This window comes from Microchirus variegatus (genome assembly GCF_963457635.1).
Source record: "Microchirus variegatus genome assembly, chromosome: 2".
Lineage (NCBI taxonomy): Eukaryota > Metazoa > Chordata > Actinopteri > Pleuronectiformes > Soleidae > Microchirus > Microchirus variegatus.
The window spans coordinates 11,948,059-11,972,991 of NC_139803.1; the positions used below are offsets into that span (position 1 = coordinate 11,948,059).

General features: G+C 40.6%; 1 protein-coding gene across 1 annotated transcript in view; it reads right to left on the bottom strand.

Moving 5' to 3' along the window:
• igsf9bb (immunoglobulin superfamily, member 9Bb) overlaps nt 1-19,009 on the bottom strand; it is a gene marked incomplete at both ends in the record, with an annotated part of 79,878 nt that extends 60,869 nt beyond the window's left edge. Inside the window, one exon of the mRNA XM_083910184.1 lies at nt 18,946-19,009. Coding sequence (XP_083766310.1) covers nt 18,946-19,009 — 64 coding nt within the window. The remainder of the gene's footprint in view (nt 1-18,945) is intronic.
• Between the last annotated feature and the right edge of the window lie 5,924 nt (nt 19,010-24,933).

Here is a 24,933-nt window from a genome sequence, read left to right on the forward strand (position 1 = left end):
AAGACTGTAAATTACAGAATCTATCATGTGCAGGTGAATTTTGACAGGTTAGCCGTTTCCTTTTACTCACACAGTATATGCAGCTGGACGCAGTCGTGCATATACAGACAGATGGTGAGAGTGGTATCCACAATCTACACTATCAGCTTAACTCTTCATTAACTTAACAGTATTGTAGTATTTAAGGTAAGTGGAGAAAAACCACCTGTTCACCTCCTCCCCAGTGATCTCAGTCCCTCACCTCTCATCAACAAACCTGCTTCTCTAATCTTTACACTTTAGTGACATCAGTCAGTTTGATGTAAATAGCTTCGGTGTTTGTTAAACAGAAACACCAGTGTGCACATTAGAGATCGCTGTGATTAGAAAGCAATCTCACAATCTTAAGCCACAGGTTTCCATTGATCAGGACGGCAAAGACGGCGCGTGACAAATCCAATAAAGCACCTCGGCCCATGGGTTGAAAACAGCATCGTGAACGCATGCAGACTTATTAATGTGATGGATCTCAGTAGAAGCTATTTGTCTCGTTCATGAGACAGAGTGAGGGAAGGCAAAACCAATAAAAATGCACCGTGAATGACAGTAATGTTAAAAAGCATCGGGCCCCTTTAACCTCTCCCTGAAAGAATCCACTCGTTCAGCGTTCGTGAAACTTTGCATATGTGGGCGAGCTGCCGGACAGCCACATCGATCCCAGGCTAATTACTATGTAGCTGGGCTTTATGAGCGGAAACCTGCTGTAGTAGCATTTTACCAGTCGATGCGGCTAATCAGATGTACTCACTGCTCGTCCCTCTGTGGCCTGTAAGAAAGCCAGGCAGGAACGCGGATGACAGACTACTGCCAGCCGGCCTTCCTCATTAGTGACGGAAACAACGGTGCAAGTTGTGTGCACCAGGAACCAGCAGGTCTGAAAAACCCTGTTTTCCCAACGATTGGTTAAATTCATCTCACCTAAGTGAATAATGTTTTTAATCCACTCAGCTTTGACAGAAGGAATTATGTAGAGACCCATGCTGTGTAAAACGATCATCAGCAGTGAGTACGAGTTCTCCTCAGCTGACCTACGCAATTAGTCTCAGCGTAATGACTCTCTCCATGATGGCGAGTTTAGCATAAACAACAGAGCAATTATACATTCTTAGAAATAAAAGTGCTAAGTAGAACCATATCAGGTTCTTCGGCTTGTCCTCATAGGAGAACCCTTTTTGGATCCCTTTTGGAGGGTTCCACCAAGAACCCTTTTAAAACCCTTTATTCAGGAAAGGGGTTTTAAAGGGTTCTCTTGATCAAAATTGTTCTTACTGGAACCATTAGTGTTACCAAGAACCCTTGAAAAACCCTTTATTCGGGAAAGGGTTTTCCCAAAGCAAATGGTTCCAGGTAGAACCTCAGCCCTTGTAGAAGGACAGTTTTGGAACCCTTATTTCTAAGAGTGTAGTGCATATTATCCCTATGGCAACGTCCAGAAAAATTACATGGAGATTGTGCAAATGGGATGGTTCAAGCCGGGCCAAAACAAGTGGAGATTTCCTCTCACTGTTGGTCCCAAAAAGCCTGATTAATTTGAGTGGTGCATCATTGAGTCATCATTTCAAATGAAATGTACAAACTTAAAGGCATGAAAGCAGACTGATCAAACTTTAAGATGGATAAAGTAACTATGATTGTTGTAATTCATGAATATTATATGGAGGGAAATGCTTCCGTTATTGACTCGTCTGTAATGTTTCAATTCAGTCGGCCAAAACAAGAGCAGATAAACAGAATGTGCAACAACAAAAGGGTTGTAGATGACAAACTGACTCGGTGAAAGACTCAGTCCCCGACAATTGATGTTTCTCCATTTTTTGCAATTACCAGAATGTGCTCTCTGTAGAGCAGACCAAACAAATTACAATCGCTGTAATAACTGAAAATCTGTTCCGAGGCCACGCGTAAATTCTCGCCAGTGTGAGCTGACTGAACAGCCTGAGCTTTTTGACTACTGCATTTTAGGGCTGAAGCAAAAGACGGGGGAGAAAGGTTCTGGTCAACCTTGGATTGAGGTCACTATTACAAAAAACAACAACTTTTGAAGGTTCTGTGGTAAATAGAAGATGTTTATCTTGGGATTAGACAAACACAAACCCAGCAGAACACTGCAGTGAAATATCACGCACACTAATGGACTATCTGTGGGCACATGATTAATACATGCATCTAACTTACACACGGCATGCGTCTCACATCATGTACCGAGTGTATATATATATATATATATATATATAAACATCAGTGATGTGAATCAGAGGCAGCATGTGGAGATGTCATTTGATGTGTGCTCTCATGCTGCCGACAGAACCAGATAATAACAGAGCAAGGGTGCTTTTCCCAGAGGTGCCCCCCCCCACCCACACACACACACACACACACACACACACTACCTCAAGCAGCACGCTACGTGTTGATTGGCTGCTGGTGACATCATTGCAGATAAAAAAAGAAAAAAAAAAGCACACAAGCCCCTTGGAAGGTATGACTTCACTGTTTATACTGATGAAATGGAGCAGGAGAAGGAGAAGAGAGACACACACATGTACACACACACATGCACACACACATACACACAGCAGCACCTACGCCTCCCCTCCGTAGGGGTTTAAGCTCATTGACAATCAAAGACCCAGGGGACGGCACGATTGCAAGGCAAAATCATTGAGGTGTATATACACACACATACACACACTCTATCACACACACACAGAAAAGATGGGAGGAGACTCGGCCGGGCGTTGTGTAATCACGCTACATTGAGCTCACTATCAGAATCAGTAGATAGTGCGGTAATAACAGTTAAATGGAACATGAAAATGTAGGCGTTATTTGAATTAATGATATTCATGGGGGGTGGGGTAGCGGGTGTAGGGGGGGGGGTATCAAATATCCATGACGGATTTTAAATTTGTAATAGCAAGATTAGGTTTAATTTATCTCAATAATCCTAGTCGTAGAGACTGGGTGGGTTGGTGGTTGGGTTTATTTTTTCCCCTGCTGAATTTTGGTTCTCCAAAGTTGAATCCTTGAAATAGTGAATTATTAAACACATAAGAGTGAATATTTAAATGTTATCTCTGAAAATCTCTTGGAAAGGTCGACCTGGTTAAAATAATGCATGTGTCGTTGGCAGATACAATTGTAAGAAATGGAATATTATGCACACATTTGCTGTTTGTGTGTAAAACGGCAGGTGCGGGCAGATCCTTTGTTTCTCCTGCTTTATTCATTTACTTACTTCATATTTTTCTCCTTATTATTATATATATATATATATGCGTGTGTGTAAGTATGTTTTATTCATATTCACTTTTTTCCTCAATCATCCACTCCTTCAGACATCCATGATGAACATGATGTTGTTGTTTTTTTACCTTTATTACCATTATATTCATAAAAAGTGTGTCTCGAAGGCCTTGTTAGGTCCATTTCCTATGTATATTTCTCGCCTTTGTACTGTACTATATCTCTCTTTTTTACTCTCTTTTAATTACCTCGTTTTAACTTTTATATTCTGTGAGTTTTATATCCGACATTGTCTCGTCTCTGTAACTATTTGTACCATCTATGCTGCTGCCTTGACCAGGACTCTCTGGAAGAAGAGATCTTGTATCACAATGGGAAACTTCCTGGCTAAATAAAGGATAAATAAATAAATAAAATATATGAAAGGTTGGGGAAAACAATGATCTCAAAAGATCTTTAGTGTTTTGTGTTATCGGCAAACTGCAGAGTGAACTGAAGTGAAGAGACCTTGATCGTGTTAGCCATGGAACAGTGGTGGAGCAGAAAGACGTACACCGTGACAGCAAAGAGATAAAAAGATAAAGTGGTTTGAAAAGTTCTCTGTTTGACAAAAGAGCTTCGGTTTGTACAAGTTGATCACAGACGGCACCCGAAAGTAGCACAATAATAACCAATCTTTCTTTTTGAACTGACACTGAGAGCTTCATTTTCAAACTTCAGAATTCAAATTCTAAAATGGAAACGCGTTAAATGAGTGATTTGCTTCTCTCGTTTTTTTTCAAAAGAACATAGTGTTATCTTTGCGAGATTAGGATGTTCTTTGTTTTGTTTCACGGTGTTCTTGTACAATGCAATTAAAAAATCCAGTGTGATTTTCCAAGTGATATTTGCTTCCAGGTAAAAGCGGAATGAAAGAATCAAACTGTTCCTCGAACAAAAAAAAAGCAGCAGAAGCGATTCCAGTACAGACGGACTCGCCGTCAAATTTACAGCCTTACAGACGAATGCTTCACCATATTTATATGAGGTGACAAATGAAACCGCGCATTTAGATTCATTGAGATGCAATAAATAAACAATATGACTCTAGCACAACGCACTCACAGCATAGCATTTAATCTGACACTATGTGTTGGCACTTAAAGCCAAGAGCACACTCGAACGTCGGTGTCCCCGTCGTCGTTCCTGGCACCGTCTCGCAGCCACAACTGACCTGTTCTGCTAAGTGCCAACCAAAAAAATGAAAAATAAATGAGATTTTTTTTTACACAATGCATCAATTATTGACGACAATAGCAAGGGCCGAGCATTATCATACCAGCCGAGGCTGCCGGCACCTGCACTTACTCTTCCTGTGTCTTATTCTAAAAGTTCAACTCAAGTTAAGGTGGTAATAAAACATTATGAATAGGGGCATTTTTGTTGTTGTTGTGCCTTGTTGTGACATTTTATTTCACCCCACAAATGTCAACCTCCTGGTGCTGCAGCGTCACAGTGGAGCATGAGGAGAAGAAGTCAGGGAATGAATAACGTCCTCTTTCTTTCCATCACTGCTTCTTAACTCCACCATCTGCCACCAAAATCTCCAGATTTAAATCTTCAGGCTCAAAGTGAAGCAGAAGCTACAGAAGAAAACTGTTCACAGAGCAAATAAAAGAGAAACAAAGATCCTAAAACAAAGTATTCTGTATTCTTACATCCAAAGAGGGAATAAAATCACATCATCATCAATAGTTTTCTAACCAAAAGGCATCAGAATTGGCCTCTTCTTTTCCAGTGTGAAAAAACAACTACACTACACTTTTAGATCAATAAAGCACAATGTGCAAACGCGTTCAATCTACCTCGTATTCACCCGCGCAGAGTGAGAAAACACTGAACAGCGGTGTGTTTAAATTAGGAGGAAGAACTCAAAAAAACAACAACCACAAAGTCGAGAGATTTTGCTTGGATGGCATGCTCAGGGAAATTGAATTGCTCGTTTGTGTTTTAGCGCTCGTGCTCCAATCCTCATTGTAACCAAACCCCACCAGGGCGGCTTAAAACACTAATACTTCACCAAAGGGTGGGAGACTTGACCTAATTCTGGCTCCTTCTCGCAAGCGAACGTTGCTTATCATTTGTAATTCAAAAGAGATCTTTCCCAACATGACGCCGTCGCGCCCCCCTGCAGCATGTGGACAGAGGAAAAGAGAGGCTGGAAAACACTGTGTTATCAGTGCAGGAATGTAACTCAGTACAAATACATCAAAAGTGCAAAATTCATGTCTCTGCAAACTTTTTTATTTGTATTTCTAGCAACTTTTACTTTTATTCCACTAAATTTCCTCCAGCTATCTTTGTTCCTTGTTACTACTACTACATAAAATCAGTCACTCACACCTTTCATACCCAATCACATGCTTCAACATGGGGTTAAGTGTCTTGCTCAAGGACACAGATAGACTAGCAGAGCCAGGAACTGAACCCACAACCTTCCAACTCGCTCTACCATTGAGCTACCACAGTAAATGTCATATACGTTAAGACTTTTCCTTAAGTAATATTATAAAAAGTGACTTCAACTGCTAACAAAGTCATATTCTGGTAAGTTCACTCAAGTATTCCTTTTAGGTACTTTATACAAAGTTGATTTTCAAATGTGTTTAACACTGGGTGTAATTTCCATGTATAAGCCAATGCAAACAGCCACAGGTCAAGGTGACTCCATCTTGTGTCAAATACGCCGTTCACTAATCCTGGTGCCAATCTCAGCTGACATAGGGTGACCCTGGACAGGTCACCAGTCCATCACAAGGCCACATGGAGACAAACAACCATCCCACTCTCACACATACAGTCAATTTAGAGTTGTTCAATTTGCCTAATTCTGTGGGAGGAAACCCCACAGAAAGGCTTTTGTTGAACATTACCTTAAAATAAACTGTCACTGTGACAATTATTATTGAGCTATTCTTACATTAGTTAGCAACAATAATTAAACATTTCTAAAGAAACTGCTACTCAGAGTGCATTTTAAGATGTTTAGTAAAGTGGTGCTCCAATTTTTGAACTTGTTTCCGGCGGCTCGTCTCTGATTCTGTCATGTCTGAGGACGAGGAAGTGTTCAGAGCTTCTTATCTCTTGTTGACTGGCTGGAATTAAGGTCAGATGACTGGGGGGGGGGTGGAATCGGCACACGAGAGTTTGTGAGTGCTCACAAATGAGCAAGAAGAAACTGAAGCAATATTTGGATCTATACACACATACTCATATTCATATTCATGTTTTTGTCTTGGCATGTTCAAAAAACACCTGCTCAGACCCTTGTGTTGTCTCAAAGTTACAGAAGATTCCACTCTGAAAAGATTTTTTTTAACATGGCTGACCTTTTACATACATACAAAGAAAATAGAGCAAAAAGCATAATACGTCCTCCTTTGCAGCTACAAGAAACGGTTTCTTTGTAAATCAATCATTACAGGCCGACTATGTGCCACTGTATTCTTGTCAAGGATGATGCACACACGCACATTCTGCATCTGTTCAGCAGGCAGCATGCAATACAAGCCTCGGCGTCTTTTCCCTCTAAAGAAAATGAGAGCAGGTCATGATAACATACCACCGCTTCCAGTATCAATTTTGCATTCGGGTGTGAAATAGTAGTCGTTTTTGGGGGGGGTTTTTGTGTTAAACGATAGAAATAGACACTCTCACTCTGGCAGCATCGAGACGCTGTTAGTCAGAGAAAAAACACTGCAGCCCGGTATTTATAGTAGTTATGATTAAGGCAACACGGATCGGTTTAAGTGGTCACATCACACCCCTCAACAAGAGCAGTTGAATTCATATAAATACACCGTATTCCTCTTCTTTGACAGCACACTGAAAATCAGTCAAACGCTGAGCTTCTTAATTTTTTTGACAATGCAGTTGAATCTCACCGTGGGTTTATAATGACTTGTTTGTGATGAGCATTTATTTAGTAGCCTTCATGCAGCAGAGTCTAATAGCAGACACTGGAGAGAAGCACTGGCAGCACTTTTATTATCCAAACCCTACCAAGAGGGTACTAATCAGGCATTAAACAATAAAAAAATGCAGCCTTTGTGATTTTGTAATCGCATTGTTTCAAGTTTTGATTTGGAAATGATAAATTGTTCAACCCTACACACTGTTCTCTGATAGACCAAACAGTAACAGCTATATATTTAATGTGAAAATAAGTAAACTGAAATAGCACTCTGTATTCTCCTGTAACAATTCATGTGAGCAAAGATTAAATCTCAGTCTAATTTGAGGCTTCGTCATTAAACAAAACCAAAATTTACTTTAACTGATGAAGTTAATTTAAACAGAATGGATAGCGGGATTGGAAGTCGGGTAATTAGCACAACAGAAAACACTACAGTGGTAGAATTAGAATAATGACAGTGGGAGCTGTTGAGTGCATTTTTTTTTTTATCTTTGCAATTACATAACTGCTAACTAGGCTATCATGGAGTTTAATTTGGGCTGTTGTCCTTTGATCACAATCCTCAAGGAAACTAGTTTTGAAGACACATCTGAGATTGTGTGTCATCATTGTTCTTCGTCATTAATTTTGCAATGCGCACTGTGTGTGGCACCCTCTCCAATAGAAGTGGATTTCTTGGTGTTGGAATACAGTTACAAGTGAACAATGTAGAGTCATGATACCAAGTCACCATCGCGATGCCGATGCCACACACCCAAAGTTAATCAATTGTCTCTGCTATCATCGCAAATACATTTATATTTTACTTACAAATGAGCAATAATTCAATACTATGACAGAGTATTAGGGCGAAATGTTACAACTTTATTTTCGTAATGTTACAAATTTATTCTTGTAATGTTACGACTTTATTCTCGTAATGTTACAACTGTATTCTTGTAATATTAAGACATTATTCTTGTAATATTAAGACATTATTCTCGTAATATTAAGACATTATTCTCGTAATATTACAACTTTATTCTCGCAATGTTACAACTTATTCTCGCAATGTTACGACTTTATTCTTGTAAAGTTACAACTTTAATCTCGTAATGTTACAACTGTATTCTTGTAAAATTACAACTTTATTCTTGTAAAGTTACGACTTTATTCTTGCAATGTTACAACTTTATTCTTGTAAAATTACAACTTTATTCTTGCAATGTTACAACTTTATTCTTGTAAAGTTACGACTTTATTCTCACAATGTTACGACTTTATTGTCATAATGTTATGACTTTATTCTTCTAATGTTAAAACTTTATTCTAATGTTACGACTTTATTCTAATGATATGACTTTATTCTCGTAACGTTACAATCATAATCTAATCTATCTAAGATTATATATTTTTACTTTTTACTTTAATTCTGCCTGGACTTCTGCAGACGTGGAAAACAGCAGGCCAGCAGACCTGTGGCATCCACTGCAGCTCGTATAAATCCTTGAACTTAAACACTGCTGCTATACGCTCAGTAGTGAACCATGTAGCATTCACCGACTAAGCCCTGAACACCAGTGTAATCAGTCTGTCTGCTGCATTTATGTTTGTAACCATAGCTTTTTTTTCCTCCGGTTTTGCAGCGTCAGGGTAAAAAAGCTTAAGATCTTGAGATGAATTTAAACTAACACGGCTGAGGGAATCATATGTCTTTATCCAATGAATGTTTAATGGGTCTGGAGAAGTTGGTGTGGAGGAAGCTGACTGTGCTGCATCAGAAGGCCGGGCTGTAAAATGAGACAGGGCAGGAAGCCAGCCAGCTCAGGAAGGCTGGACAGGATGGAGGGAGTGTAATGGAGTACAATATTCAGAGGCGAGTAAAATGCAAGGTGTACGTGAGCAGGGAGTGTCACTAAAAAAAAAAAAAAACCTGTACTGTAATCAGGGCGATGATTTGGTCAAATTGGGCCACACACAATTCCAATTTCAACTTGACACTGCTAACTGCAAGTGAGGCAGACCGCTCCCATTGGTGAAGTCAAAACACTTTGTTGACTCATCCATCACAGTGACTCGCTGCCCGACAGTGCCAGTGAACGTGTGTCCATTTCAGTAACACTGACTGTGAGAAGCACAGAAATAAAGAAGCACTAGAATCTGGGCTCTCGAAGAAGAAGAGGAGATCGGAAATACGCTCTCAACTATGAGGAGAGAAGGCTTTTCCTTTGAGCACTTTGGATTAATGTGACTGCCTGCAGACCCAAACTCGACGCAGAGTGCATTTCCCGCTGTCCAAACAATGTCAAAAGTGCTTCAGAAAGTTTATCGCAGTGTCATAACAGCAGAAGGCAGAAGGATTAAATAGCTTCAGCCTCGTGAGAGAATCCAGACCTGACATGTGATGGCAGAAGAATGGGCGTAGACTGAAAGTGGGAGAAACATGAGAGTTGACCATCTGTGCTAACTTTGACAGAGTTTGCCCTTTGAAAATCATAAAAAAATGACTTTTAATTACTCTAAATCTATGGTTTGTAAACTGCAGTACGTGTCTCGCCATTGGTGCGCAAGCTTCCTCTGGTGGTACTTCAGAAATACTCGATTCTACTCATTTTTTGGTATTTTTGTTTGGTTTTCTATGAGGGATAAGACCTGGTACCTGGTACTATAGTCATTTTTTGGTACTGGCCGACCACTGAGTGACAGAGTGGCAAAGAGACATGAGCAATGTCACTGTTCTTCAAAAAAGGAGTGGTATCCAGAAGATAATTTCAAGTTCACTGCATAAACAATGGTAAAGATTATAGTTATGTCACCCTCCCCTTGTTTAGGGGCTGCTTTCGTCTGTGAAAATTCCCAGTAGTCAAACATGAGCCACCCGTCACCTGTATTTATGGTGAGGCTACATTTGGGAGCTGCGAAAAAACCTCACACAGTCATATTGTGCCTTTCATTATTTAGTAGCTCAACACACACAAGCTTCTATTACACGCTTTGATATTTTGATTACAAAGTAATGTTTGAACTATGAGGCTAATAAGACTAGTCACCTGCACTGCATGACATTATCACTGTGTTCAGCAATAAAACTCAACAACGCAACTCTAATTAAAAAAGTTTCAGCCTGTCCATAACATGGCGCACAAATGCACGCTGGCTTAGATGCCAGGCATACATACTGTACAGTATCAGAGCAAGGGCAAACTGAGGAATGGAAATTTATTCAATCTAGAATCTCATTAACGTCATCTTTTATGGAACTCAGTAGAAACAGCAGCGATGTCCCAGTCTCCTCCCAAGTTCCTTTTTAGCCCCAATCCTTTAAATTTATGTCTAGTGATTTGAAGTCTGATGATATTAATTAGGGGAAAACCTAATTTCTCATGAGCTTGATTGCGACGATAAAAGTTAAATGGATAATGTGATTTTTCTTTTTTTTTAAGTGGTGTAACCCGCGACGCCTGCAGCATAAAAAGGTCATGTGTAAAAAGAGTGGTTAGTAAAACACAGCATTTATCTTCATGTGAGTCGAGAGACAACTCAAGAGATAATGTCTTTATGCTGAAATACACCAGTGGACCCATACACTTTTCTCCACGCTAACGCTCTTTGGTTTTATATGGAACTGAAGAGACACGGAGAGGCAACACTAAATCATCAGCAAACATCCTCCCTCACTAAGACAAACCTCTGAGGGCGAAGACAAATCCAAACGCACACATAGACCTTTAAACATGAGATGTTATTAATTGGGTTATGTTTTGTATCCAGTGTAGTTTGCTGCACCCTATTTTTTTTCCCAAATAAGGTATTTTTTTTCCCATAGTTTCACTTCTGACGAGTACACATCTAACAAACCATGTGTGTTGTATTATTAAAATGATCAAGTGCTCTCAGCAGGTTACTGTTAAACACATGGGACCTTCCTCACTTTTGAATACCAAATGTAGCCTGCTCCAACAGTTTTTCCCGGATCTCCAACCCTATACCTTTAAGATGCCAACAGCAGTAAATACAATAATTGAGTCATAAGCGATGCCACATTGTTCAAATCTGATTCAAATCCCAATTATTACAGACTGTCCTCTCACAGAGGCCCATAATGCATGCACACAAATATCTTTTCCATCAGCAACAACGAAAGAAAACATCCCATTTATGAGACCACTTTAATGAAATGGATCATGGAGAGATAAGATGTAACATTATTTGTCGCCTACAGGGTAGAAATACAGAAACGGAAGCTATTGCAGTAAATGAGAGGGTGACATTTAGCCCGAGAGGACGACACTCTCTTCCACAGTTATTTAATTTTGCTATTGCAGGGAGAAAACACTCAACATAGGTGTGATGCTACATGGATTCTGATTCGTCTGTTCTCATTCACGTCACATGGACACATACTGTGTCAGATATACGTGAGCGACGACAGCCTGGTATTCTTATCCAACCTTATTGATGATCAAAATACTTCAGAAAGGAATATAAAGTAGAAACATTCCTCAAAGGCAAACAAGCGGAGAGTGGGAAGAAAGTGAAAGAGGCCATTGACAGGTCATCAGTCTGTCTGACTCAGACATAAAAGCATTAATAATCATGTTGTGCATGTATATTCTTCTATATATTCCTTGTTCATGTAAAGTAGTTGTGAATAGTGAAGAAAAAAAAGGATAATGAGGAAAGTATGTTAGTGCTACAGACTGTGTACTCTGGTAAGCTGGTGAAAGAACTTTGTGGAACGAGTCGCTGCTGCACATTAGGCTTCCTCACTTCCTGTTTTTAGATTTGTTGGCCTTCTCCGGTGCAAGTTATTGCTGAGTGCGTCTTATGTTTTGTCTGAATGCGAGATGTGCTCCGTTTGCGTTTTATCTCAAATGCTTTGCATTATTACAGTGCAGCACTTTGGTCGACTGTGTTGTTTTAAATGTGCTTCATAATTAAATTGAGAGAGATTGGATGTACAGCGTAACTGACAGTGATCTACAACAATCAAATTCTCCACATGAAGCGGCTTCTCCTTCGCCTCAGTCTTTTTTTTCCCCATCTGCTCATCCAGCCGAGCGACTCCAACAGGCCACCGCGCTGAACCAAAATGGAGGCCGCTGACAAGCTCAGGGGTCTGATTACATCTGCCAGTCATTGTTACATGGCCCAAATACCAGGTTGATTGACATCTCAAGCTCAGAGACTTTAATGAATTGGGCCATTAGCCCCCGAAGCAACACTGGTGCTACTTTTTGTCACCCTCAGTGGAAGAGACGGATTCCCCTGAAGGTGAAGCAGTAACTGTCCATGAGCCAACAGTGAAAACATGTTGTATCATCAAGTTAAGTTAAGAGTATGATATAATTTCCATTGTCTACATATATATATATATATCCTTGCATCTCACTTTCAGTTTGTTACCCTGAGGGTTTGAGCAACACGGTACATAGTTTTTAAATTTTGCCATGGACTATCCATACTCAAAAAGGCTTCAAATCTTTTACTGATCATTTCAGGTGGTTCCACTTATGTTTTCCTTCTGCTTTACTGTTTGAAATCAGACTGCAGATTTGAACAAATGGAAGATTCCTCTGCTCACCTTCTCCAAAGCTAAATGATCTGTGTTTGTGTTGTTCGGGTTCCATTGAACGACTTGGTCTAAACCTTCAACTTTTCCCCCCTGATCATGTCCTTTTGTTGTGTTGGCACGAGCGTGCTTTGGTTCGTCGTCTTGCCGCATGATTATTTTGGAGGCATTTTCTCTGTAAACTGGCAGGCAAAATTGTTTTGTCACTTTCTGAATTTGTTCTGCTGCAGCCGACACAGCTGCTGCACAGATGAGCTTGTATGTTTTGGATCATATGCAGATCCTTTCTTTCTGCACACTGGGCCCTTGATGAACTTTTACAGCTCATTTATGTACTTTTTTTCCTAAGTTACAACCTGGACATCTATGTCTTCTTGCTGATTTGAACTAGGACCTCTATATTTCTGCTCTAGAAGTCGTGCACCTCGTACTTCACTTTGCTACCACGCGGTTTTTACCACGGTACACCCTAATCTGACTTGCGTTGCCACCGTAGGGTCTGTAGATACGAAAATTACATAGGTATTTATTGAATACAGCTGTAGAAGCCATATCAATGTGTTTGTTACCCAACAGAAGAGTGTTAAAATCTGGGGTGGTATGGCTCGTTACTACTTTATAGAAACTTTTGATTGATGGACTGAGAGATTCGTGCCATTGTCACTGACTCTTCTTCTAGGATTTTTCTTCATATGCAATCTATGCCATGCCCAAAGTTCTTAAATCCCAGAACTACAGCATACAAATCTGATCATGTACCCTATTGGTATTACTGTACAACAACAAACGAAGACAGAAAGCCTTTTAATGGTTGACTTTATAGGTTGCCCTTGCTCTATGTGAGAGACCTAATTCCAACGACACCAAACATCACATCAAAAATTCACAGAGGCTTTGATGCATGGCATGAAAACTTTTTGGGCGGCCTGGCAGCATTCCAATTCTGTATGACAACGCTGGTTTTCAATCTAATGCAGTATATTTATGTGCAGTACTACAACTTAAATCAGCAGCAGATCAATAGAACTCCAGAATTCTGAAGTGAGGTCCAGGAGAACAGGCAACCCACTGTGAGAAAATGCTGAACACCCACGCGATTTAAATCCATGCTGTTAATGAGACACGAGTCTCCCTTTTCTTGGTCAGCAGCTTTGTTTTTGCCAGGCAGCCACCCACTTACAGGGAGAGCACTCATTAAGTGATCATACTGTAGGGATCATCAAAAAACACAGACATGAGGAAAGTTTCTGGGAATAAAATTAATTAGGCTCCAGTGCTCCTTGGCAGCTCCATTTACACACAGTTTACCCAGAAATACACATTCTGACTTGGTAGAAGTCAACACTAAATCACAAATCTAAAGGTTTTCCCAGAGCTCCAGATGAATTCTTATTTTCCAGCCAGATACACAAAAGAAGCTTGGTGATATTTACACTGAGGGATCAAACTGTAGTCAGAAATGCATCCAAATGTAAACATAGCCCAGAAGCGTTCAGCATCCAACCATTCACCTGCACGAGAGCAAACACAGTACACTTCGTATCAGAGGATCTCATCTCACAACTCATGAATAAAACTAAATTTTCCTTCGTAATAGATTCTCAATGACCAGAAACAACAATAAGTGTTTCCCTGCTGCATGTAACCACTTTAAAAAAACAATAATACAGTGGATATTATGGTGCTTTCAGGTTACGTTCATACACTAATGACAAAGCCAGGCATTCACACCGCTTCCAGTTATTTGAGCCAGTTTACTTCCTGGTCACGTGATCCAGAGATGTTCCTCTCTGCAAGTATACGCAATATTGTATACACTGATGAGATCAAACCAGCACATTTGTGTCATCTACAATGTCATGTGTCGCTCAAAGTAAAAAAAAAATTGACATGTTGCTCAAATCCTAGCATACACAAGTGAAGCGTCTCTGCTGCCGGGATGCTGACAGCGCTGTCAGCACCGGACACCAGAGCTGAGAGCGTCTGCAGCTGCCAACAGATAACAGTCATGCTGCTCTGTCTCGTGCTGTCTGCCGTTTGCACTTTCACCACCTATGTATCTCCATTTACAGTCATACAGTGTATGAGCAGGGCCGGGGCCGGGGCTGATAAAAATGGTAATTGTTATAGTTTGCAATGGAAGAAACATGAGGGCAGTCTGACTCAGAACTCAGTTAGGGAACAACTAAACACTTTAAGGACATTCCACACACACAAATGTACAAAATAACCTTGCGTCGATAAAGGTTACACATTCCTCAGTTTAATGATCCCCCAGCAAATCCCTTAAAAAGTGACACTTGACAGATTGATATGACTTAATGCTATGAAATTGACACTCACTCGCTTTTCTCCCGCACCACAAACTCTAATCACCAGCAGTTGGGTGCACGGAGCGTTTACATCAGCCTTCAACTGATAAAATGAGTGCCAAGATCCAAGATCTGTCAGCAAACTGCAGGTAGGAATGGCCGTGATTGCATCTCTGTGAATTTGCATAATACTAATACAGCCAATGCCATTTCACTAGGTATACACTGTTTGTTTGTTTGTTTGGCTTCACTTGGTACCGAGCGGTTATAAATACACTAACGCAGCTGAAGGAGCTAATTAAGTGCATAAGTAGAGCATACATCGCAGGCCGGAGGTCGCCGCATTCCCACCAGCCATCATGAAACATAACAAGCCGCAACGAAAACACGTCAGAATTCAACTCAACCAGATCACAGCATTCTTAAACTGAGTTCACACCATGTGATTTGTCAGTCCATTACTTGAGTTGATGGATCAATCAAATGGCACTTTCTCAGCAAGGCTCCACTTGCCGTGTGAGAACTCTTGTATGCATGAAGTAATAACGCTGCTGTAAGTGTTTGCATCAATTTCTGTAAAGCGAATACTGGAAGTTAGTTCACCAGGATAAAAGCAGTAGGTGGCACAAAACTCTGAATACAGAAGGTTAAGAGGGTGCACCTACATGATGAAAAAACCACCAGAGATGTTGATATATTGTGGCATTTCATTGCTGTGTCCATCTATGATTGAAGTTTCATTTGCTGAATAGTGCGGTCAGTGGGCACTCCTCCCCTGCTGTACCTGCCATGTTCACTGCTTTTTCATGCCATATTTCAGGATATCAATTCTGGGAGGGTTGTGAGATACACACTCACACACAAGAAAACTGGTTGATGGAAACCCACTGACTGACTTGATCATATTTCCAGCCTGCTGGAAATGTGAAGCTGGCAGAAAACACAAACAAGATTTCAACCACAGTCCAGCAGAGAGAAGAACAGGAAGTGGAGAAAAAAACATCACAGACAACACTGCTGCAAATACAACATCTGACCTGACATGACCAAGATATGAGACCTGGTTTTACCCATGCAACCAAATGTGGTTTGAGGGAGTCCAAGTGAATCATCAAGTATAGCAAGTATATATGCTTGTTTCCAACATTTCCACTATCCTGCCCTTTTGGCATAATATTATGTGACATGACATATTTATAAAGCAACCAAGTGGCATTTATCTCACAGCTTAGTCGAAATTAGTCCAACTAAGTCTGGGGCAGACGGCCTGTTAGCGGGCATATGTTCACATCCTGGTTAAAGGCACGCTGCTCCCTGAGGGGCTGGCTACGCGCTGACATGTGTGTGTGTGTGTGTATGAATGTTTTGTGTTTGTACGTGTGTGCGAGAGCATGTGAATGGGAAACAAGTGTGTCGGCGTATGGCAACAGACGGTTGCTGTGGAGCGCGTCCTGAGCTTCCATTAGCACGGCCCACTGTGCTCCCTTTCCCTCAGCTACCATTCCGAGAGCGGCTACTTGAAACCTGGAGGGAACCAAGTTCATCTGTGTGTGCAGGAGAGGAGGATGACATGATAGAGCGGGAGAGAGGAGAGGAGGGGAGGAGGGGTTGTGAGAGGAACCCGAGTCAGATGGGAAAAGAGAGGAGGAGGGAGGGATGATGATGATGATGTGGGAAGGTAAGGAAGGAGAGGAAACCAGAGAGGAGAGGAGCACAGACAGGAAGAGAGACAGTCTGGTTTTGGTCCAGACTTCTCGCTGGTAAAAAGTCGAGCCGTTTGCCAGCTGCCAGTTTGAGACGGCAGCACTCAGCCAGAAGGATGCCTTGCTGTTGGCTGATGTGCTCGTCTGTGTTTGTGTGCACACATGAGTGCTGAGGGGGGCCATCAAGAAGCCCAGGAAGAAGAGGATCATGTGCATAACCTGTTTGAAGGGACAGGCTGAACTGAGCTCAAATAAGCACCGCCGCAGTTGCTCCACCTTAAACATCCACAACTTTTAAGGCAAGATATTGTGGAACTAACTGTCACATATCAGCGCGACGTCACCAAAGTTCATTCACAAAAAACCTGCTGCGCTGTTTTATTCCTCCAACAGATCATTTCTTCACCATCTAATCAGTGGAGCTGAGGCCCAAAGTCAACACTGTCCCCGTTTCCTCCACCTCACCTCTCTCTTCAACATGAGTGGTGAAAATGAAGCTGAGGCTGAGGCAGCAGAGGGATTCAGTTCACAGCTTTATTTGCTCACCATGTCTCTGTATGACCATTTACTGTGTGTCAGACAAACTGCATTATCAATACAATTCTTACCTCCAACGTTGCCCAAGCACAAGTTGAGAATTTAGATCAGAAAGTTATTGTGTTATCAATGAAATGTCTTGTATTTCAAACCTTCAGACTTTAAACCACTGCACTGTCACATAACCATAATCATATACAATACAGTCTCTCTTTTTTAATCCCTTTAACCAAAAACTAAGCTGCTTTACATTTGTGCTGACACATTGAAGCCATGACCAGCCAATTCAACATCAGAGCTACAACAGTATTAACATATTCTGCTCCAAAACAGGAAACAAATAACAGAAATCCGACAACATATCTCCATTAAAATGCAGCATGGAAAATCATTTTCCAATATATGATACAGCGATTTTTAAAAGTATTGGAAAAATACAGATACTGGGGCTGATCAATAGTTGCAGCTTCTTTTAAAAAGAAAAGTGATTTTGACAGATGTTGCAATTGCGATACTATTCATAATTGGTGCAACTAATACTTATTTGGTTCTCAACTTTCAATTTTTGGACAGGGGAACTCCTGCAGCACTGCAAACTTTCATTATATCTCACTTGATCGTATTGAGAGTTCGATTCATCGATGAATTTTGCTTCTTTTTTTTTTTTTTTTTTTAATTGGTGACAAAATTAAGAAAATATTATGGGAAATGATGGCTTTTGCTCAGTCCTGTAATGTTTTAACCTTTAAACCAGTCTCTCTCCTTAATTCCTCAACGGATGACCTCACTGATAACGCCCCCCACTCTCTGACGTCATCACGTCACGACCATGCCTTGTCTGAAATTGCTCACCCGAGCAAAGTTACATGATCACAAAACACAGTACACACATAATGCACTTTGATGCAGCACCGGCTCGGGGAAGTGCTCCCTCTAGCGGCCGGAGCTGCTCGTGTCAGCACTTCAGCACGGACAGCTCCCCCAGGAAGAGGCTCGTTTTTCTTTCCTTTTCTTTTTTTTTTTAATGACATCCACACCAACGCACCACACACACTCATCACAGCTGCACCACCATCTCCTGCACACTTCCTCCTCCACCATCACTGCAAGATGTCCTGCAGCTTCCACACACACACACACACACACACACACACACACACACACACACACACACACACACATCCTGCCAGCCATATGTGAACCTGAGACAGCCCGAGACAGCCCGAGACAACCGCCCTGCATCTCCATCATGCAGCACACAGTGAGGAAAACACCTCCTCTTCTTCTGTTTATAGTAAAAACCAAGTTTAATATACTGAGTTATTCATTTCCACCGCGTTTAAAGCTCATTGAGGGAGGGAGGAGGGGGGGAAAGGGTGCGTTGATGTCATCATCACCATCAGCCGACCCGGCTCCACTCAGGTGTGGTGATGATTGAACACACAGATGAACTTCACGACGCAAAGAGTGAGACATTTTTTTTTCCAAAAACACATACAAGTGAATAAAGAAAAAAAAGAGATAAAAAAACAAGAATAAAGTAAGAAGAAAAAGGAGGTGAAAGTTGATGGAGGAGGACAGAGATACTGCACTTCGACTCACCTTGAGCGGCCGTTCCTCGGGTGCTGAATACACTTGCTATCAAAGTGGCCACATACCAAATCATAGTACTATCGCCGGCCAGAAATAAACCTCATCATATCTCAAAGTGCCCCTTTCTGCGAAGCTCTCATCGCCGAAGTGGCCGGAGGACAAGCTGAAGGCGGCCCGGTCTCCTGTTCTCTCGTTAGCCGAGCCCTGGACACTTTTCCATCGGCGCTTTCCCCTCTCTCTTCCCCTCTCCTCCGCTCTCCTCTCGCATCCTGAGACGGATCACCTGCGCCAATGGGACGAGAGTAGACGACGACGCCGTGAAACCAAGCCGGAGCCTTTAGACCGGCGAGGGTCCCGCCCCTGCGAGCGGCTCAGTGGCGGACGAGGAAGAGTCGCTGGCGCTGATTGGTTCGCTGAGCCGTCACTTATAACCGGCGGTGGTGGTGCGTTCAAGACCTACAGGGAGAATCGGACTTTTAGTTCATCTTCAAATGACAGGATTTCAGTGTTGTCACTCACTGCGCACAGAAAGACAAGTGTCCTGTGGTCATTATTAAGAACGTTTACATCTTGACACACAAAGAATTAACAATATTTCAATAGTTTTTCATTAAATGGACAATTTATTAAAAATATGGTGACGTTTTGAGAATCAGAACTTCATCCTGACTGATATTATTACATGGATTGAGCCAGCTAAATAAAATAAAATAAAATAAAATATAAAGATAATTGAGAAGTGGCCACATATATAGAATATAAATACAATTAAACATAACTAAGTATAGTGCAAGTGGAAAAGACCCTCAACAGTGGCCTCAATACTTTAGTGTTTATAATTCACAATTCATCATTGTTTATGATTGTGTAGACTGGTGTTGTGCTGAGCTATTACTAGTTTGTTCAACTATAACACAATTCAGGTCACAAACAGGGGAAATGGCGGTAATGGGTTAAATAATACAATGTTATTTATAGCAAACTACACAAAGTAGGATAAAGATGAAGACAAAGGTGAGATCATTATATGAATTTACAGGTTACACAAAACCTGAAGTGGTGACGCTAACTTTTAAAAGTTATCAACCATTTTAAAAGACATAACCTCTGTATTAATCATGGCGTTTAAAGGGTGAGAATTCTATGTACAGTATGTAAGTCTCCAACAATCCACGAAAATTCGACAACATATGTTTCATTTTAAATTAAATCAAGTTGTTATACTATGCCATTCTAAAACGAAAATGTATCTCTGAGTTATTTTGTTTTTACCATTTTAAAATTGTTACTAATTTGTCATTTTGGTCAAAATTCAATCCAACAGGTGTTTGGACCTGTATAAAGAAAATATGGTTTTAAAAGGTTGCACAATGTTAAAGGAGTCCTGTAAGAATCAGAGTTTGTCCACAAGACTAAAATTCCCTTGATTATTTTTTTTACATTTTTCTCTCGGGGGTACTTGAACGCAGCACTGGGGGGGCCCGTTTCAAGGTGGGTTGGAGTGTGAGCCCATGTAGTGGAGCTGCAGTATCATCCTGCGCAATAAGACAGAGAGAGAGGGATCCTCCAGCATCACCGTGTCACCGTCATCCACGCTGGAGTCGTGTGTGGAGGGGGAATGCGTGGGACTGTGTGTGGGGGACACTCACTATGACTAGATAAAGTGATGGTGGGCCAGGTTAGATTCAAAAAACAAGAATCACTGTCATTATTAGAAGGACACTTGACTAATCCTTGAACATGCTTTAAAATTCAACATGATTCATCTTCACTGATGATGCAGTGATTCAACTATATTGAGAGATGCTCAAATCTAACTGACTCACAATAACAGAAATGTAAATATCCTCCACCTCCATGTGTGTGGTGGAGCTCATAGACTGTATATGGCTCCACCCACAGCCTCACACAGGATGACCCACAAATTCACTTTACAACTTAAGTCTGGTCATTCTCGCTCAGACATGCTTGTGTCCTCATTTGTCGCTCAAATCTATAGTGTTTTTAACTTGTATTATAATTATTGCCATTTTATACACTCACAAATCTAAATTTACCTTATATCACACATTTCTAATGCCACTGTCCTACGTACATCTGCTACAGACACCATTAGGTGTGAGTATGCCATACAAAGATACTTTTTTTTCAACAAATTTCCTCATAATGAATCATTGACTTGCTCTTTAAACTATATACATCTATGATTAACTGCTCTTACACGGCCCTTACACATTGTGCTAACAGGCATCCCGTCAAGTGAAAACATGGCTGTCAAAAAACGTTTGTGTCACTTGAATTTTTGCCACAAAAGGCTTGTTTAACATCCGCTGAAAAACCACTGAAGTGTAAAATCACTTATTTTCTCTCTGGACATTGGTGAGGGAGGGGGTTTACAAAGCGAACACACAAGCATCACACAACACACACAGGGGTTGTTGTTGTTGTTGTTGAGCCACTGTTGCACACGTCAGTCACTTCAAATGTGTTATTGTGTGACTTTGGTGTTTGAAATCTTTAATTTGCAGTTGCCAAATTCATGCAAACCTACCAAAAAGTGGCAACTTTGAGGTTAAAGTGCTGGTTTTGTCTTTGGACTGTGGTACAGGGGAGTGGATAACATGCAGACTAACAGAAACATAAGTTTCCAGTCAGAAACAGCTGAATAAAGGTGAAGTTAAGCAGTAAACATGTTAAGGGTAGTCTTAAACTGGTGTGGACTCTATTTGGTGAGCCTTTTATGAAATGTTTACATGCACTTTCTATTAGTTTTCACCATAAATAAACAATAAATCTCATTGAACAGCTTATCAATGGAAATTAAGGCAATCTAATCTGTTTTTATTCTATTAAACATGAAGGGTATGAAAGGTTTTGACACTTTCTTGATTAGCTTTAGTGTCTGATTGATGAACTAAACACTGACTCAAGTAAATAAAGTGTCTCGTTTCGTCTTTTGCTCTCTGAATGCAAATTATCAGAGGTTTACAACAAAGCAATTACAACGACTTCATGTTAGTTTTTCAAAGCACATCCTTTTTTACGGTCTGTCAATTCATATTTGTGGCCTTTTATGTTAATCTTCTCAGTTAGTAGCTAACATTTTCTTTTTAAAAAACAGCAGAAAACATTATTTGTGGCACTAAATGAACTCCATTTCAATACAAATACGAAGAACTAATCAAGAAGCTGAGCATGTTTGGGTCAAACAGAAAGGGCAAAGTCAAAATGCTAAAGCACTTACATGCTAGCAGACGAACGAGGCATCTGAATCGTCAATATCTTGAATCTTGAAGGCAAAATATTAAATAAATTCCAATGATAAGAGAGGTAGAACACAGAGATGCATGGATACGACAAGATAATCGTGAGAAACTGACAGAGAACTTAGGAGAACAGTTTTTAATGAATGAAGAGTGTTGATAACGAGGCACAGGTGGAACCAATTAAGGGCAGGTGCAGGTAATCAGGAGGGGGGCAGGAAGTAGAAGTGAGCAAACACACAGGGATGGGGAAACTACAAAGTAAAGCAGGAAGTAAGAGTAAAAAGTAAAACTACTCATGTATGAATCTGATATATGAAAGAAAAAAATATATATTTGAAGTCCTATTTATTATTATTTGAAGTAAAACAAACTGAAAATTACACGTTCAAACTTCCTTAAAAGTCAAAAGTCCTTAACTTAAACAAAAAAATGAGTGAAAGACGAAAAAAGAATTACACAAAATGTGGTGACCTTGACCTAATCTATGATTTCAAGTGATCTCAAATGATCTCGATTTCAGCAAATCTGAAAAAACGATTCCCTCCGACAGCCTTAAAGGGCCACTTACCTACTTCCCTAAATAATACTGATTTTTTTTACTGATTAACAGAGATAAATGACAGCTGCAGTCACTTCCTTTAAAGAAAATAAAAGCCCTCCACTTCTATTCACTGTTTCTGTCAATGTTAACAAAAAAACAACAACAAAACAGATCAAATTAAATCCAACTCTGTAATATGATTATGTTAAGTGTAAAAAAAAAGAGTGAAACAGCCCTTTAAATATTGTGTTCACGACAATGGGATGTATGTTCGTACCGGATAGATGAACAACCTGAGAACATAAAACCACATCAAAGTGATCAGATAACAACTGGGCAGGAAAGAAGCTTGTGAGCGTTTCTGCAATAACTTCAATCCTTTCAGACACACATGAATCCACAGGGAACAGAATGTCTGCTGTCTTTCCTGGATCTAACTCTGTCTCTCTGTCTCCTCCGTCTCTCTCACTCACTACGCCTGCGAGGTCGAGGTTGCTTCCACTCGTCAGCCAGGAGTTAGTGTGACATGTGGATCCTCAACGTTTCCCCCTCAACAGCCTCTGACAGACATGTCAGCGGCTCCAGATGCTGCTGAAGGCCCCTTTCTTTTTACCCTGATGCTCAGCCACTGCAGCCGCGGCACTGATGGGAGCCGAACACATGGAGCGCTGTGTGAAGTGCAAATAGACATTCAAATTCAGCTTCATCAGTGATCTGTGATCTACACCATCGCACACTTCAATCAGGCTGTTGTTCCTCCCTGTGGTGTAAAAGGTTCATTTGATAAACTTTAAATGACAGAGTTGCATAATGAATATTTTGACTTGAATTTTGCAGTGTATTATGTGAATTTTCAGTATTTTCTAACATCATTCCCATTGCCAGTGTAGTTGTTCTTCCCTGTGGAGTTTTTATTCTTCACCCCTGCGTCACCCATGTGTGATTTTTGTCATGGATGCCTCATAAACCAAATGAGCCAGAGGAAGGGAAAAACAACAGCTGCAGAGCTCTCAGTCAGTGTGTTTAGTACATGCATGTTAAAAGTCTGATTTTAGTCCAAGTAAGACACTGGTTTTCTTAACCCTTTAAGGTACGCACCAAGAAAAAAATATTTTATTTTATTATTTTATTTTATTTACTTATGATAACAACAACAACAATCAATATATATATATTTTTTTTTAATTAGACCCTACAGTATTTCAGATACAGGCCTCTACCAAACGGTTGAGACGTCTGTTCATAATAAATCTGGTTTGCATAATTCCTTAAGTGTTAGTGAGTTCAGCTTGATGCATTTTTCAATGACATAATGTAGTGACTTAAAGTGTGGTCGACCAAATGGATGAGTACTACCTTAAAGGGTTAATGTCATGCGAACACGTTAGTCTGACTAAAAACGAGGTAGTCTTAGTCGGACTAACGTACCTGGACAATGCGATTCATAGTCCGATTACTCCTGCATGTATACGCTTAGTTGGACAGGAGTCGGACAACATTTCCTTCCCTGTCTTTGACACAGAAGTAGAAGGAGACCACTGCAGTACTGTTGCCGTAAATCATACAGCACCATACGTCTTTCTTTGAACAACACAGCAACCGCAACTAATTTGCGTCACGATTAACGTGTACAGCAGGTACGAGACATACAGAACTGCAGCACGATCCATCTCACCGTCGTAAAGATCAACAGGAAACGGATTCAATTCACACTAGCTCATAGAGCATTGGTTCTCAAAGTGCGACCCGGGGGCCAATGGCGGCCCGCAGAAACATTTCTGGCGGCCCGCAATGAATTACAGTTGATAGTTTTAATCCAGGAGCTACTAAGCTTGTTAAAGGTTTATTGGACATTACTGGATATAGACCAATAAGTGTAAAATGTAGAACTGCAATCTGGTCATTAAAATTATTACAAATGGGATTTCTTACCGTTTTTTTTCCTTTTGCGGCCCTCAGTCCAACGTTGGGTTCCTAAATTGGCCCTCAGGTATCAAACCTTTGAGAACCCCTGTTATGGAGCAATAAAGTGCTACCTCGAGAGGCTAAATCAGACGTTCACAGACTATTGCCTGAGTGGTAAATTTTGTTGAAATGTAGCTAACTTTGTTATAAAGTTATAAAAAGTCAGTATTGCAACAACCATTCATACTAATGTTAACAACTTTGCTTAAAGATGGGAAATGAATG